This window comes from Sceloporus occidentalis, unplaced genomic scaffold, assembly GCF_023333645.1.
Source record: "Sceloporus occidentalis isolate IW3139 unplaced genomic scaffold, rSceOcc1.0.p SCAF_232, whole genome shotgun sequence".
Lineage (NCBI taxonomy): Eukaryota > Metazoa > Chordata > Lepidosauria > Squamata > Phrynosomatidae > Sceloporus > Sceloporus occidentalis.
The window spans coordinates 180,584-197,634 of NW_028317212.1; the positions used below are offsets into that span (position 1 = coordinate 180,584).

General features: G+C 44.4%; 2 protein-coding genes across 2 annotated transcripts; both read right to left on the minus strand.

Moving 5' to 3' along the window:
* Positions 1–1,829: 1,829 nt before the first annotated feature.
* LOC149276630 (AP-4 complex accessory subunit RUSC2-like) lies at positions 1,830–11,354 on the minus strand. Its single transcript, XM_089503411.1, has 11 exons — positions 10,508–11,354; positions 8,644–8,832; positions 6,512–6,646; positions 6,346–6,422; positions 5,074–5,248; positions 4,869–4,974; positions 4,617–4,663; positions 3,998–4,302; positions 3,441–3,943; positions 2,942–3,097; positions 1,830–1,980 (listed from the first exon to the last, which is right to left on the minus strand). The coding sequence occupies exons 1-11, from the start codon at positions 11,352–11,354 to the stop codon at positions 1,830–1,832; spliced, it is 2,691 nt and encodes an 896-aa protein (XP_089359537.1).
* Positions 11,355–13,929: 2,575 nt separating this feature from the next.
* On the minus strand, positions 13,930–14,835 carry LOC149276631 (transmembrane protein 171-like). The gene has a single exon (XM_089503412.1). The coding sequence runs from the start codon at positions 14,833–14,835 to the stop codon at positions 13,930–13,932; it is 906 nt and encodes a 301-aa protein (XP_089359538.1).
* Positions 14,836–17,051: the final 2,216 nt, after the last annotated feature.

Genomic DNA, 17,051 nt, shown 5'->3' on the forward strand with positions numbered 1-17,051 from the left:
ATACATCGAAAATAACTTAAAAACATGTTAAATAAAAATAATAACCAGCAATGGATTGCTTTTAGTGTTGCAAATGTGACCAAAGGGCTGTCCAGCTGGTGGCCCATGGGTCAGATGGGTGCTTCCTTGTTTTATTTCATTATTTTATTTTGGGTATTATTATTTATTAAATTACGCAGCGTCATCATATTCAGCAGTGCTATACAATGGAAAAAAAACCTCTATTCTGGATTCTACTGATGTTCTAAATTGTTTGATAATAAGGAACCATCCCAGTTCCAAAGTTTTTAGACAGCACCCCGTACGTGCACCGCTACCCCATACAGGATCTAAATAGTTAATTTCGATTGCTGTAACATATTGCTGGATCTGGTTATAGGTAGAAGAGGCAAACGATTGGTTATTGTGCTTATCCAGATGCCAAGATTACTTCTACACCAAGCCGTAGTGGAGCAGTGGTAACGCGGACACCACGGACCTGCATCACGGCCCATGAGAATGGAATCCCGGGTCCCAGACCGCCAGCCGGCGCATTGCCTGATTCCCAACGGTCACATTTCCTGGTTAGTTTTAAATATAATTGACTCTCAGCTGGACCCTCGTACAGATATACAGATAATAAAGTCTTCCTCTCCCAAACTGGAGCTCCGGTCACCCCCTGACCCCAAAATGCCCTTGCATTAGGCTTGGACAGGCTCAGCGAAGTGGCTCTTGCCACCCAGCTCTGGGCAGCTAACTATTCGTGCTTATGGCCAACTAAATCACTTCTAACTGTTCATGAACTCCAACAAGCACCTTTCATCTCGATCAAAGGCTCCTCAAACTATTTTCCATCACTCCATTCTCTTACCACCCAAACATCACCAGGACCGGGCCCTAAATACCCCGCGTGGAACCGCGGCCCTGGTAAAGACCACTTGTTACGTCACCCAATATTTTCATTTACCTTCATCATCCTTCTCTCCAACCCAATTATTTCACTCAGTATAGAAGGTCCAACAAGAGTCATCGAAAGGTCCATCTGGATCTTCTGCGGCAGAAAGCGTCTCTTCCTTCTGACCGCATTCAAAGACGGAAACCTGATCACTAAAAAGCGCCCGCCATCCGAAATCCCCCCAGAGGTTTACGAGAATTGTTTCTGCGACGCCACAAAGCTTTGTCATTACGATAGAAGAAGCCTATCGTCTTCGCAAGTGCATCAGCCCCCCGGAGTGAGGAGTGGATACCCCTCCGATGCAATAAAACTTCACGCCAAAAGCACATATAAGGTGCTGCTTAAAAAAAACAAAATATATATATACTGTATATATATATACATATCACCGTTCCCAGTGGTTCAAGTAAGCAAGAGTTGAATTGTAAGTTCTTTGGGCAAATGAATTGTTGTTTTTTTTGTGCATTCCTATAATGTAGCGTAAACTAGCCTAAAATAATTCTGGATAGCCTCTGAAGTGCTGATTGGTTAAGTGCTAGACACAGGGGAAAGGACCGGGGAATCTCTAAAGAGGCAGGTCAAGAATGTCCAGACATACGCTAGGAGTCCCAAAGTATGAAGGATTGGGGAGAGCCACAGGATTTCTTTTAGGTTGTCTGCATGCACAGCTCACGTCAATATCACGGCTAGCACACGTGCACGTCGGACCGGGCGCGAGGAGAAAGAATACTGTATGAATGCTATGTTACCCCACGTGTGTCAGTGGGCAATGATCCTTGTTGCGCGAATGGTTAGAAGCTCTGCTGAAGATCCAGAAAGAACCTGGCGTGTCCTTCGTGCCGCTGTCACAACAGACCCTGTCTTCGTACGTCTCTCACACCTCTATCGCGCCTCGCTAAGTGTCCGCTTGGTGAGGGTGAGGAACGTATTTCAGGGGCATCAGCCTATTCCGGCTGCCGGGGCCGCACCGAAGCTGCTCCGAGTGCGAGTGGTAGGCAAAATCCAGATGTCTCTGCTCGGCGTGAGGACGTAGAGGCTGAACTTGTCTGGAAGGAGAGAGAGAGAGAAGAACGTTCATCTTATCGATGGTTTTGGAACGACAACGGTCATGAGAGACAGGCAGAGGTCTACACTTAATGGGAAGGGATACTTTTAAATCACGTGGAGTGCGTCTCTTGTAACTTTTCTGATACTTTGTGTCAAAGGCAATAAAATAAGAGATTTTTGCCGATACCTAAAGCCTTCAGAAAGGAAATCGGGCTGTTGGGACAATGGAGATGGTGTGTGGAGCACAGAGGTGGCTGATGGAATCTCCTGGGGCTGTATAAATAAATGTAACGTAATGATGTCACCGCCTCGTTTATTTAATAATTATGGACCCATATGGCACATGCTTCATTAGCACAGCGGCTAAAAACCTTAAGTGAAAATTAAAGGCTATTGAAAAAGTCCAGATTGCGGGACAAGGAACCGTCTACCCGCGGTGACCCCCAGCTGAGGTATTTTGGCAAGCAGGTGGCAAAAGCTCTGATTCTAGGAAATAAAACAGATTGATCAGCCTGACTCTAAAGAGAGAGGGGAGGTTGCAGAAAATGTACCATGCAGGGCACCTTGAAATAAGGATACAAGCGTCCCACGTAACAAAGCTTCCGTCTAAAGAGCTTGCGATCTGTTACACTGTAGGGAATGCATAGATTATGGATTTCGTCAGAAGTAACGTAATGCACAAAGTAAACGGTAACTAGTCCTAAGAGCCATAATACGACTAATTACCTAATTATCTACTCACTGAGCATCAATCCACGAGGAACGAGCTCAGCAAAACCATACAGAGTGCGAGTTCTGGTTAAAATCACCCATCGACGACCCGTCAGCCATTGACTGGATGGCACAAAGCCAACCCCTGCACCCGCGTGTTGTAGAGGATCATGGCAGCCATAGTACCCTTGTACTATGTAAAGTAAAGATGGCGGGGGAAGCTTCTCTGCCGGGAGCCGGGCTGCTTACCGAGGACTCTGGGAACACGGTGACTCTGACGTCGCTCCTTCTTGGGCTTGGACCTCTTCAGCCTCTGGAGCGGCTTCTCCCCAGATCCCTGCGCTCACCGTCTGAGCCACCACGTGAAGGACAGATTTATCAAGGCTCAGCCAGCCGGAGGGCAGCCTAAAGCAAAATCACAAGCGTGGGCTTATAAAACATTTAAAACGCATCTGCGAGAGCAGCCAAAAAGGAAGGGGAAGCGAGGAGGGAACAGCCATCGGCAATGCCTTTATCATAACTAAATTCAACAATTAAAATCATCTATCGCTTGTGTTTTCTGTTCGTTAATCAGTGTAATTGCTTTAAAGATAATACAAGATGGCTGCTCGCATGCTGTACATGTATATATGTATATTTATTGTTTAATTGGATTACATCATTCGCTCTCAATGTATTAACCACAGGTGGAACACAGTCCTAGTCTGCATAATATTCGGAGTTTGCGCACCTATCCTCTCCCTCTCACCTGTTGGCCGGTTTGCTTTCTCTCGGTTGTCTCCGGGACCCAAATAAGTGGCCCCATTTCCTGGCCGGGCTGCTCTGCGCCTGCCTTGTGTCCTCTTTTGCGTCGGCTTCCACACTTGGAACCCCAGGCTTTCTTCGTGGGCTTCCATTCTCCTTCTCCTTTCCGTCCTTCAGCTCATTGAGCACCGACTCTGGAGGACTTCCCATCCATGAGCGTTTCTTGTCCTTCTGCCCGTCACCGGCCACCTCCTTCTTACTGAGCCTTTCCCCTTCTGCTGCTTCCGGGCTGGGACAGGCTTCTGCCCCTTCCACCACTCCTTCCCGGGGTGGTGGGGCTTTCTTGGGTGTCCCGACGCTTCCCAACCTTCTCCGCTCCTGGCGAGTAAACCTGGCTGAATCCGTCGAGCCCTCTATGTAGACCTGCGAGCTCTGCATGAGCTGGTACCACCATCCCGCCTGTCTGTCTTTCTTCACCTCAACGTTATTGTCCTTCTTGTGGTCTTCCTCATTCTCCGCAGCTGCGGCCCCTTCCCCCGTTGGTCTCTCGGCTCCCAGAACATCTGAGGCTTCCCTCGGCGCGCTCCCCTTCTCCGGGGTGCCCTGGTCATCCTCATCCCGGCTTCTCATCAGCTGTATGGTGGAGTGAACCGACTGCATCAGGTCCTGTTTCACCCGTAACATTTCTTTCTTCTGCTGCTGTTCTCGGCTCATCTGGATCAGGTGGTGCTCGAACAGGAGGTCCAGGTCATAGGGTAGAAGGGACAGAGGCTGCAGAAGAAGCAAGAGCTCCTCGAACAGAGGCTGACAGACCCCATGGGACACAGACAAGAAACCCACCGGCTCGTAGTGAGCCCAGATAATATCTGCGGGAAGGAAAAACACAGAATAAAAAAAAAGAACAAAGACAGCAAACAACGGGAATTGTCCGTCTCGGGCAGCGTCTTTTGTGTGAGTTTGTAACCTGTCGATATCTTTCTTATGTAACCCAGTGATTGATACAATTTAACTTATAAACCCGATAATTCCCTGCTGCTTCTAAACACGGAATATCCCTATTCCCTATTGAAGGAGTCCATGGATTGTTCTCCTGTGTTAGATCGTACCAGCTCTGCTGGGAGACTATTCCATGACTCTATAACACCATTATATGCCTTTCGTGGCATTCCGTGGCACTTACCTTCATGGTTATGCAGATGATTAAACCAGAACTCGAGTGACCTGATACTGAAAGAGAGAGAGAAAAGCTGTCACCGATGTAATAGAGAGGGGTTTCCCGGTACAATCAACCCTGATGGGTTTCTGCGCTCAAACTTAAGCTTATAGGACCTCAGACGCCTTGATTCCATCTGAAAAAGAGACCTCTGAGGTCCTGACAGCTTATATAACTTTACTTTTAATGAATCTTGGACTTATTAAACCAGGTGCTTACTTGAGAAGACCAAAGATGAAGGCGTTGAATCTCAGGGTGTGGTTGGATAACTCGGAGTACTGGTTCACTTTACAGCACAAGCTGTGCAGGAGTTTGGTGGAAGGACCTTGGGGATGAACATCCAAGATTACATTTCAAACTCGCAGTGAGAAGCACACGTATGTACACATGTATGTAAGATTCATCCAGCATTCCCAGTTCATACCCAGTTGCGTTGACGCCTCCACTACCGTCCAGGGCACGTTCCTCCTCTGGCCGATGATGACATCGAGGACCCAAGGCTTCAGCCCATCACACAGAATGTCCTTGACCGCTGGACACAGGTATTTCAGGACCAGGTGTCCGATGTTGGGGCTCACTGAGCTATTTCCCAGCTTGGCCTGGCAAACGAGAGCAAGAATGATAGTACGGGAGCCACAGCTATACCAACCGTCGACTAGATGGCGGCAGCCAACGTAAGGGGGGACGGGCTGCCTCTACGGTACTCGGGTAACCCTAAGCTGTTAAAAGGCCGCAGGTTGCAAGAGAACCTTCGTCTCCTCTAGTTCTCTCCAAAAATGTACTTTTTGACATTTTCTATAAATAAATGCTCTCGCAGGAAGCTCTGGCGCTTACATCATAGAGATGGAAGGGCATTCCCACAGAACGGGGTGCACGGGGAAAACGCTGGGCCAATGTTTGTCTCTAGTTTTAGTCCTCCCCAGCCCGGAAGAGTCTCCCAGGTGCTGCGACTCTATCTGCACTGAGGGATTATGGGAAACAAATGGAAATATTTACATGAAGTGGATTTTTGGTGGACATCAGAGCTGGAAAATATTAACTAAATAATGCAAAAAATATAGATTTTTTTTGTTGGACATAAAAAAAAGAATAATTATCTGTAAACCAAATCAAAAGACAGCCCCATATTCAATTTAAAAAAAAAAATCCCAATTGCTTCACTCCTAACACTTACTGGGGTTTTATCACTCAAGTTGTCTCTTACCCCAAAAACCAGGGAAATGGCTAAAAGCGTTGAATTTGAGGGTCCCATCGGGTTGAAAGTCTACATATCAATCCTGGTCTCCTCCATAATCTTCAAGAAGTAAAGTTCAAAGGGCACGATTCGCACGTCACCCTCTGGCCACAACTCCTTTTAGAGGGGTATCAGGGTACAAGCAATACTTATCAGCAGAGCCGGCTTTCTCACCCCTAATGCCGGCCCTGTGTGTGGGAATGTTAGTGTGCACAGGGCTTGCCTTAGGGGTCTGCGGCCGCACAGGGCGCCATGGCAACAGGGGCGCCTGCCCGGGACTTAAATCAAAGCATCGGGGGTTTTTTTGTAAAACTTTATTTAACGTGAAGGATGTTAAATAAAGTTTTAAAAAAAAACAATGTTTTAATGTAAGTCCCGGACAGGCGCCCCTGTTGCCATGGCGCCCTGCGCGGCCGCAGACCCCTAAGACCGGCCCTGCTTATCAGCGTGAATGGGTCATACCTTCACCCCAGGGTCTCTGCTTGTTCCAAAGTGGGCAACGATCAGGTCGACGGCAACATTGACAGCTTTCACCAGCCCTGAGGAGGAAGAGAAGATGTTTACCACCGGATGACCGGACTCCGCGAGGGCCGCATCCGGTTTATTCACAAAGCACCGCGTTTCTGACCTCTCTTCTGTACGAGATCGATGGACACCGACTCGGCGCTCCCGTCCGGGGAGAGGCAGAACTCAGCCGGGGGCCGCTCCGTCAGAGAGAAGTAGTCCTGGAAGAAGTCGCTGGAGCTGAGCGCTGATGGCTTCCCTGGTGAAAGGAATGAAAGGTAAACATAATAGTTTCTGGATATAAGAGGAGACACTGTGTTTAACCCCTTAAATATATGATTCCAGTTAGATCCAACCATAATCTCTGACTGGTCACAGGGCTTTTTTGTTGGTTTGGGCAGGATCATGGGAATTGTAGTTAATCCAGCCACCCCTTAAACCAGACCTGGGCAAAGCACGGCCCGCGGGCCACATCCGGCCCGCTGAATAGCTCGGACCGGCCCGCAAAGAGTGTCCTGGTGACTCACCAATGAGTCCGGTGTCCCCCCCCGCCCCGGTCACTTACCTTAAACTCCTGTGTTGGAAGCGTTTGTCTCGGGTGCCGGCGCTTTACGCTGGGCGCCGGCATATGACGTCAGACGCCGGCGATCAGCAGTGAAGCGCCGGCACCCGAGACAAACGCCTCACGCTTCCAACACAGGAGTTTAAGGTAAGTGACCGGGGCGGGGGGGGAGATCCTGAGAAGGGGGGGTTAGGGAGTTAGAGGGGAGATACTGAGAAGGGGGGGTTAGGGAGTTAGAGGGGAGATACTGAGAAGGGGGGTTAGGGAGGGAGGTCTTACTGTGTGTGTGTGTGTGTGTCTTACTGTGTGTGTGTGTATCTTACTGTGTCTGTGTGTGTCTCACTGTGTCTGTGTGTGTCTTACTGTGTCTGTGTGTGTCTTACTGTGTCTGTGTGTGTCTCACTGTGTCTGTGTGTGTCTTACTGTGTCTGTGTGTGTCTTACTGTGTCTGTGTGTGTCTCACTGTGTCTGTGTGTGTCTTACTGTGTCTGTGTGTGTCTTACTGTGTCTGTGTGTGTCTCACTGTGTCTGTGTGTGTCTTACTGTGTCTGTGTGTGTCTTACTGTGTCTGTGTGTGTCTTACTGTGTCTGTGTGTGTCTCACTGTGTCTGTGTGTGTCTCACTGTGTCTGTGTGTGTCTTACTGTGTCTGTGTGTGTCTTACTGTGTCTGTGTGTGTCTCACTGTGTCTGTGTGTGTCTTACTGCGTGTGTCTTACTGTGTTCATAGCTTATTCAGTTATTGTAATAAATATTTTAGCCCATTTTTTAGCTCAAAATATTTTTTCCTTTTTTTTCTCCTCTAAAATCTAGGTGCGTCTTATCAGCAGGTGCGTCTTATAGAGCGAAAAATACGGTATGCACTCCGAAGCCTTGTTCATTTTGTTCACTTCTGTGCTGTGCTAATAGTTATTCAGGCCTTACTTATTCAAGCACCTCTACCAATGACGTAGGCTTGAATAACTTTATTAAACAGCACATAAGTTAACAAAATGGACAAGGCTTCGGAGTTTGTAGTTTGTAGAGGTCTGGCCCTCTAAAACCATTCCAATTTCTCATGTGGCCCCATGGGAAAATTAATTGCCCACCCCTGCCTTAAACAATAATTGAGATTTCTCTCAATCTGTTCTGGTAGTTCTGGAGATTATAGTTTTACGGCTGCTTTATTTTGGATACGCGGATCCTTACAGTTTACATCTGAAGAGGGGACCTCTGAGGTTTTATCAGTTTACGTGAATACAGGTCTGCTAAAAGTATCACAAATGTCCTTGGGGTTCATACAGGGAGACATAAGCCTTAAGAGAATGTGAAGCTCAAAATATCCTCTAAACGCATGCAGCGAGCTCTGCCTTGTCTGTTACCCCCGGGGCATAAAGTAGTTATGGAGCTTCGCCCCCCTCTAACCAGCTGTTGGCGCTGTCAGCTTCGCCCCAACCGGGGAACATGTATTTAGTTATTGCGAATAAAAGGTTTTTTGGAGGGTTTCAGATGTAGACTTAACACTAAAGCAAATGTTTCTATTGATTTAATTGGTTGCTATGGTGATAAGACCATTTTCTAAACTTTGCACAATTACGCTTTAGTCCCATGATCGGCCCAAGGCTAACGCCGCTGTAGAATGTTTATGATTTTTCACATTTCATTCTCTCGCGCGGAGCCTATACGTAGGGATAAGGCGGAGGAAGGCCGTTCGCACCGTTGAGTCGCGCATGTTGGTTGTTGCCGCTGTGCCCGTCGAAGAAATGACCCCGGCGCGTTATCTTGGAGTCCTGCTTCCTGTCCAAGCTGCCGGACAGACCGGCTAACCCGTGAACGCGCTCCAGCCCCAGCGGGTTCCTGCGTCTATACTCCCTCCATTTCAAAGCCTGGGGGGACAGGTGATTGGCTAGATCATCCCCCAAAAAGGTGGCCAGCGAACGAGAGAGGAGAGAAGCGGAGAGAGGAGAGAGAGAGAGGTGAGAGAGGTTAGTGAGGCGTGAAGGTGAAGCAGTGAATGCAGCCCATAAGGATATAGAAGCTGTACAGCGGGACGTGACTGTTAGCGGAGCGAGTAATTGCTAAAACGTGTCGGATTTACAGCCGGATTGTAAACTCCATCCGCCATTCAGGTCTATTCACATTTTTCTTGGCTGTCTATTTAGAAACAATGTGGGTCCAAAGAGAGGATCGATGATGATTAAGACAGTCAGATTCATCTTAATGGTAACATAGACTGTTTCACGCCACCTCGCATACAGAAATACTGGCATTCAGTACTCGGCTGTACAAGTGACATAATAATAATAATATTAATACACTACAATGATTTGTGTGATGATTAAGATTATTATTAGTAGTAGTAGTGATATTCGTAGAAGTAATATTAGTACTAATAATAATGATAATAATACATTACACTTAATTTTATGATGATGATGATGATGATTATTAGCAGTAATAGTAGTAGTATTACTACTACTAGTAGTAATAATAATAATAATTATACATTACAATGAATTTAAGGATGATGATGATTAGTAGTAGTAATAATGATGATGATAATTATTAGTAGTATTACTACTACTACTAATAATAATAATAATAATAATGATAATAATACATTACACTTAATTTTATGATGATGATGATGATGATGATTATTAGCAGTAATAGTAGTAGTATTACTACTACTAGTAGTAATAATAATAATTATACATTACAATGAATTTAAGGATGATGATTAGTAGTAGTAATAATGATGATTATTAGTAGCAATATTAGTAGTATTACTACTACTACTAATGATAATAATACATTACACTTAATTCTACGATGATGATGATTATTATTAGCAGTAATAGTACTAGTATTACTACTACTACTAGTAATAATAATAATAATAATTATACATTACAATGAATTTAAGGATGATGATGATTAGTAGTAGTAGTAATGATGATGATTATTAGTAGCAATATTAGTAGTATTACTACTAATAATAATACTAATACTAATAATAAAAATTATACAATACAATGAATTTCATGATGATGATTATTAGTAGTAGTAATAGTAGTAGTATTACTACTACTATCACTAATAATAATATTATTAATAATAACAATAATAAAGGAAGAATTATTATTACTAGATTACAATTATGTATTTAGACTATTGTTATTATTATCTATATTGGATAATAATAATAATTATTATTATTATTATTTTAATTATTATTATTTTTTTCAAGTAACTGTAGGTTTTTTTGGTGAACCAATATAACAATAAAACAAAGCATATCACCATTATTTTAACATGTTCTTGAGTACTGTGTGTGTATGTGTGGGGGAGTCTTTTTGGTCCACTTTGAGATTTTAATCCCAAACCAATTCCATAAAAATGATGTCATACTGTATGTCACTCAGAATTAAAACAATCACATAGAATGTACCATGTAAGAGGCTTAGGGGTCTATGTTAAAAGCCACCCAAAGCTATTTTAAAAAAATTAGGCAAAATTGGGGTTTTTTGTTCTCGAGGTGCAAATTGATATTTATATAATGATGGTGAAGTAACTCATACCATTAACCGGCCGTAACAGAGCGATATTCTCAGAGCTCAGTTTGGAGTTTTGCTCTTCGCTCTTGGCAGGCAAGTTCTGGCTGCTCTCGTGCAGGATTGTGTTCAGCAGAGGCAAGGAGGCAATTGGAGGAAGTCCATGCTTGGACACTTGTGTGCTCGGTTCCTTCAGCGGCTCTCGCTTTGCCACCGACCTCTGAACCTCCTTGTTTGGGGAAATTTCGTACTTCTGAGTTGGTTTGGCAGCCCCTGGGAGGGTAGTCCCTCTGGCAGGCGATGCTCTGAAGGGCAAGAGGTTGGCAGAAAGGGGGCAAGACTGGCTTCGGGGGGGTTGTGTTTCCTTGGCTTTCTCTGGGGAAGGAGAACTAGAAGAGCCAGAGTCCATGCTCTGGAAAAACATGGCATTGTTCCTGATGGGAGAGTAACTGCCCAAAGGAGACGGACGAGTCGTATCAGGAGCCGGCTTCCTATTTTGATCTTCTTTGACGCTGGTGCTCACCCCATCCAGGCACAGCTTCCTTGGTACATTGATCACCTTGGCATGGCTGCCGGTTGCCTCCTTGGGTCCAGAAAATGACATCGGCGCCGACGACTGTGTGTCGCAGACATTGTTTTGGCTGGACGATCGGCTGCCGGACAGGCCATAGAGCTGGGACAGGCTGGCGGTGAAGTGGCTGTGCAAAGGCCGTGTCTTGGGCTTGCTGAAGTGATGCTGGAACACAAAAGGCTGGATGGGCAATGTGGTGGGACGCTGATCCTTGCTGTAGCGGAAAACGGGGTTGACATCGGCACCGATTCCTGTGAAGGCAGAGAGGCCAGGGTTATATACGGAGGTGAAGATATCGCTCATTGCAGATCGAAGAAACCTCATTAACTACACGATAGAACCTTAAGAACATCGTCATAACGTTTCCTCACCGTCAATCACAGACTGTAGTTACATAGACTTTCAAGACCTCGAGTAGATTTTTCCAGATACAAAATGCACCAAGCAAATACCCCCCGGAATCACAAACTTCTCAAGGTGCAAAAACACATTACATGGCAGAAAATTATAGTATTGTAAATGTTGAATTTTAGTTAAAAATTTGGGTGCTGACCGCTGGCAGGTTTAGCTTTGCTGAGAAACGGTGGAGAAAATGGCCATGTTAGTGTAATATATGGGAAGTATCGGAGGAGAGTGCACTGTGCGCACACCCCGCTCTCTGACGGGCATTGCGGAGGCAAACAGAATAAAACTGGTCATCTTGGGTTTGAGGGGCCCAACTCATCCAATGCAGGGGCCCGCACTAAATCAGACTATTACAGTCACTCCACTGCAACCCTTGCCAGGTTGTTCCTAAAGGAACTGGGATGCCAGCCTGGTCCGAACCTTCCTGATATCAGCCTTTCAGTGAATTCACTAAGCTACCCCCAACCCTCGCAAATCACCCAAGTTTGGATTCTGCTGAACTTGGGAATTAGTGAATAAGCTGCAGTGTTTTACACTAAATCACTTTCTTTTACCCAAACTCCATATGGACTTTTACAGGGGAGTCAAGAGGGGCGCAGGGATAGGGGACCAAAGAGGGACTGGCCAAATTAAATAGGGGAACTTGGCATGTCCAAAACAAAAAAGGTAAGGAAACTTTCCCAAGTAAATATATCTATTTATTTATTTGTGTTTTATATATATTTATTTCTTCATTTTAAAATGCTCTTCATCAGACATCATAACAACTAACACTTGTATTAGTTATAATATTATTATAAATACTAACAATAATACTATATTACTATTAGTTAATATATTATTATTAATAATAATAACAATAATACTATATTATGTATAATATAAATAATAACAATGATACTATATGACTATTAGTTATCATATTATTAATAATGATAACAATAATACTATGTTAGGTATAATATTAACCTATTTATAATAATACTATAACTTAGAGTAATAAGACTATATTGCTATTAGTTTATAATAATATTATAAATAATAACAATAATACTATATTACTATTAGTTACCTTATTATTATTTGGATTTATAATACTTTTATAACCAATAGTGATATGGTAATATTGTTATAGTTATTATTATTTATATTTTTATAACAATAAAACTATATTACTATTATTTATCATATTATAAATAATAATAATAATAACACTAATACTATATTAGGTATAATATTATTATAAATAACAATAATATTATATTACTATTAGTTATATTCTTATTCTTCTAATTATTCTTATTTTTATTTTAATAATAGTAATATAGTATTTGTATTCTTATTCTTATTACTTATAATATAACAATAATACTATATTAATATTAGTTATAATATTATTATAAATAATAATAATACTATATTACTACTGGTTATAAAAGTATTATAAATAAGAATAATATAACTAATAGTAGTATAGTATTAGTGTTATAGTATTATTGTTATAATATTATAAATAATATTACTATTAGTTATAATATTATTATAAATAATAATAATAATATATTACTTATAATATTACTAACATTACAGTAACTAATCTCTGGTAAAAGGAATCGGGATGCCTAAAGAGCTGATTCTACTTCACGTGTATTATACAGCGCTGCGGTATATGATGGCACTGTATCAAATAATCGAATATAAATAATAATTATGAATAATAATATGAGACATTGGCGAGGATTTTTCTGTCTGGTTAGAAAAAACAAGACGGCTTTCCATCCGGCTCCGCTGTGGAGTTCTTCGGGGGGGGATCGCTTTGGAGAAGAGAGAAGATTTACATTCAAGGGGCTGTTACATTTGTTACAATTCTGATTCTTTTTCTTTTCTTTTCGTTTTTAAAGCATTACAGTTTAAGAAAGAAATGAGAAAAAAACACTTTTTTTCTACTTTTGGGAACACAATCAGGGAGAACGATCCCCGCAGCATAATTACATGGGGGGGAGGGGAAGAGGGATCAACTTCTCAAGGGCAATTCTTAGCGGTCCCAAGGATCATTCGTATCAACCCGAAACTGTCTGATACGTTGGGGTGGCTCCAAGCCGTAGATAACACATTGATTTCACATGTAAGAGATTTATCTTATAGATTCCATACGAATATGTGACCTCGTACACGCGGTATATCCAACACGCACACAAACGCACACAGATAGTGTTTGAGGGGCAACCATGAAAAGATGTCATTTTATTTATCTGTTATTTAAAGGGGAAGTCTCACGGGGGGGAAAAAAACATTTCGACAGGCGTCATGTACGGTGCCGGCACTGACAAAAAACCCGGTCTGATTTCAGTCCTTTATCTGCAGACCTGGATATTGTCAGATGTGATGTTTTGGGTGACGCTTCCGGCTCAAACTCTGTACTGAGTCGAAATGTTAGAAAAAAAACCCCCCCGATAGTTCAGACTTTCCACGTTTAGGGTCCTGGTGCGAGCTCATAGTCACTCGACTCCGATGATTGGGAAAACGAGTAATACGATGATGATGATGAACTCTCTTCAGGATCCGGCTGAGAAGGGTATATGTCCTCATATCTTGGAGGTGGCTCCGAAGGGATAGGCTCGTTGATGTATTCTACTCTCGGCCCCCATCGCCATGGAACGGTGTGTACGTTTTCCCCGTCGCTTCCGCCGGAATCACGGTCGCCCCTTTCAAACAGGATGCTGTCATAGGAAGGAGGGTCCCTGCTCATTGGCCGATCATGTCCTCCTGCAAAGTTTGGAGGTAGGGCTGACGGGAATGTGAAGACTTCGTCACCCATCCTTGGAACCGGCTGATATCTGCAGGCTTCGGGGTCCTCCTCAGAGTCGCCGTCCCGACGGTTTTTACTCAGACAGATAGCCAGGCAGTAACACAAGACGATTAGTATGATTACTATTGTCTGCAGTAAGGGAGTTTCACAGACTTTAGGGGGTTTGTCTGTGTTGGATACCGGCTTGCAGGCTGGAAACACAAGTCCTGGGATACTAATCAGTACCCCGCAAGCCAGTAACAGCATCCCGAGTATTACGAACTGCACAAACTGCCGGCTTTTCCCGCAGAGGAAGCTGCTATCTGGATCCGTCGGGTCTCCTTCCAATTCCCTCCTTCTCCTCTCTCGTTTGGCAGTAAACGCTGCCATCATTACAAATGCCAGCCCTAACCCGGCAAGTACCGGGCCCGTCGCCTTGTAGGCGATACAGCTGTCGGACTGGCATGTCGCGAACCCATAGACAGAAAGTAGAGATCCGCCGCATAAGAGCGCCCAGCCAAACACAAACAGCGTGAATGTTATTCTGCTGCTTGTGCGAGGGCCAGGAGTGCCGAAGCAAGCGCGCTCCATGACGGCTGAAACGTGTACCTGTCGGGTGTCAGTCAAAGATGTTCAGGTGCAGAGACTCGCACCTATGTGCCGGCTATTGCGTGCACACGAATGAAGGCCTTTTAATCTCTGCCTATTTTGTCTTTTTAAAGTCAATAGAAATCGCGATTTCGCTGCCTGTCGTGGACAGGTAACTGTTATGCTCAGTACTGCTACTGCTCACAATCTGAAACAACCAGAGTGTCTGGATGCGCTTTTACAGAACATCACAGCATTGTGATGTCACAGCACTATGACATCACAGTCAGGGCAGGCTGTACCACAGTGCAAAGGCCATGGGGGTGTTCTGTCCTGCTTCCAAATATCCTCAGGGCCAATACAGCTGCCGCTTTCACAAATGACAGTGTTGTATTCCACCCCCCACCCCCTAACACGAAGTGGTTTGTTCCAAACAGACTTTCTGCAGTGTTAAGAAGTAAGGGCTTCATAGAAATACTTGTAACTTGTTAATAGATACAATGTTGAGGATACTTGGACAGAAGAACAAACCCTGTTGTAATAAAAGACAATTAACCCTTTAAACACCAGACTGGGGTTGTTGTTTTTTTTGTTATCCTTCGTGACCGCGGATGTTTGGACACTTTGGCGGAGCTCGTGTTTAGCTGTAATTCTCTCCCATTTAGTGAACCCACACAAGTTTCATATATATATTTTTTTCAAGACAATTTTCTAAAAATTGATGAAAAATTGAAAAAAGCACTTTTTTTCCCCCCACGCATCAATGTCATATGTTACAGACTGTGCCCCGGAGTATGCGGGCTGTATCCACTAAATGACTGTGGCTGCCTTATCCATACAGGTATATGGACAGGCTGCCTGCGGTAGACGGAAGCCGCGGGGCGCCCCCTCCCACCCCCTGTAAGTTGTACAGTCACGTGTCTTTCCATGGGAAGTGAGTTAATGCAGCCCGGTATATGAGTATCCAATCCCCGCCATTGCGATAACATATTATAAATAACGTGTATCCCTTCCGCTGGGGCTTCTATGATGGAGCTCTGGAAGGTAACGTCACGCTGGCGCTCCACCATAAAAGCCCCGGCGGAAGTACCGACAGCAGCGGAGGTTGTCTACGTGCATCGCGCAGACGTCCACCGACTGCGAGAGAGCATCCCCCCCGCAGCACTACAGGGGACCTGGATTTTCCTTTTTGGCAGCCGGTGGACATCCTTTGCTGCTGCTGGCACTTCCACTGGGACTTCTATGACCGTCACATTACCTTCCGGTGCTCGGCCATAGAAGCTCCAGTGAAAGTGCCGGCCACCAGCAGAGGTATATCTACATGCATCGCAAAGATGTTCACCCACTAGACACTAGGGAGTCTGGAGCACGGGGGGCAAGTGTGTGGGGGGGTCAGAGTTGCACACCAGCGGGGCATGTGGCATGTCTGGAGGTATAAGGCTTTTCAGGGGGCACAGTGGCATTTAGGGGGATATACGGCATATCAGGGGGCACAGTGGCATATAGGGGGTATAAAGCATATCAGGGGCACAGTGGAATATAGGGGGGTATAAGACACATCAGGGGTACAGTGGCATTTAGGGGGATATAAGGCCTATCAGGGGCCACAGTGACATATAGGGGGTATAAGGTATATCAGGGGACACAGTGGCATATAGGGGGTATAAGGCATATCAGGGGCACAGTGGCATATAAGGGGTTATAAGACATATCAGGGGCAGAGTGGCATATAGGGGGATTGAGGCATAACAGGGGGCATAGTGGCATATAAGGGGTATAAGGCATATCAGGGGGCACAGTGGCATATAGGGAGTATAAAGCATATCAGGGGTAAAATACATATCAGGGGGAAGAGTGGCATATAGGGGAATATAAGGCATAACAGGGGGCAGATTGGCATATAGGGGGTATAAGGCATATTTGGGGCACAATGGCATATAGGGGGTATAAGGCATATCAGGGGGCACAGTGGCATACTGGGGGGCACAGTACCATACAGGGGGGTATAAGGCACATCAGGGGTACAGTGGCATATAGGGGGTATAAGGCATACTAGGGGGCACAGTGGCATATAGGGGTATAAGGCATATCAGGGGGCACAGTGGCATATACTTGTAAAAGGCAAAGAAACTTTCCAAAGTAAATATATCTATTTATTTATTTGTGTTTTATATATATATATTTATTTCTTCATTTTAAAATGCTCTTCATCAGACATC

Bases quoted from the DNA above. Each gene is read 5' to 3' on its own strand.
- LOC149276630 (XM_089503411.1), bottom strand. From the start codon at position 11,354: ATGAGCGATATCTTCACCTCCGTATATAACCCTGGCCTCTCTGCCTTC. The intron at 8,833-10,507 runs GTATGAGTTACT...GGGATGATCTAG, and splicing joins TCTGTTACGGCCGGTTAATG to CCAATCACCTGTCCCCCCAG. The intron at 6,647-8,643 runs GTGCGAACGGCC...TCCTTTCACCAG, and splicing joins CCAACATGCGCGACTCAACG to GGAAGCCATCAGCGCTCAGC.
- LOC149276631 (XM_089503412.1), bottom strand. From the start codon at position 14,835: ATGGAGCGCGCTTGCTTCGGCACTCCTGGCCCTCGCACAAGCAGCAGA.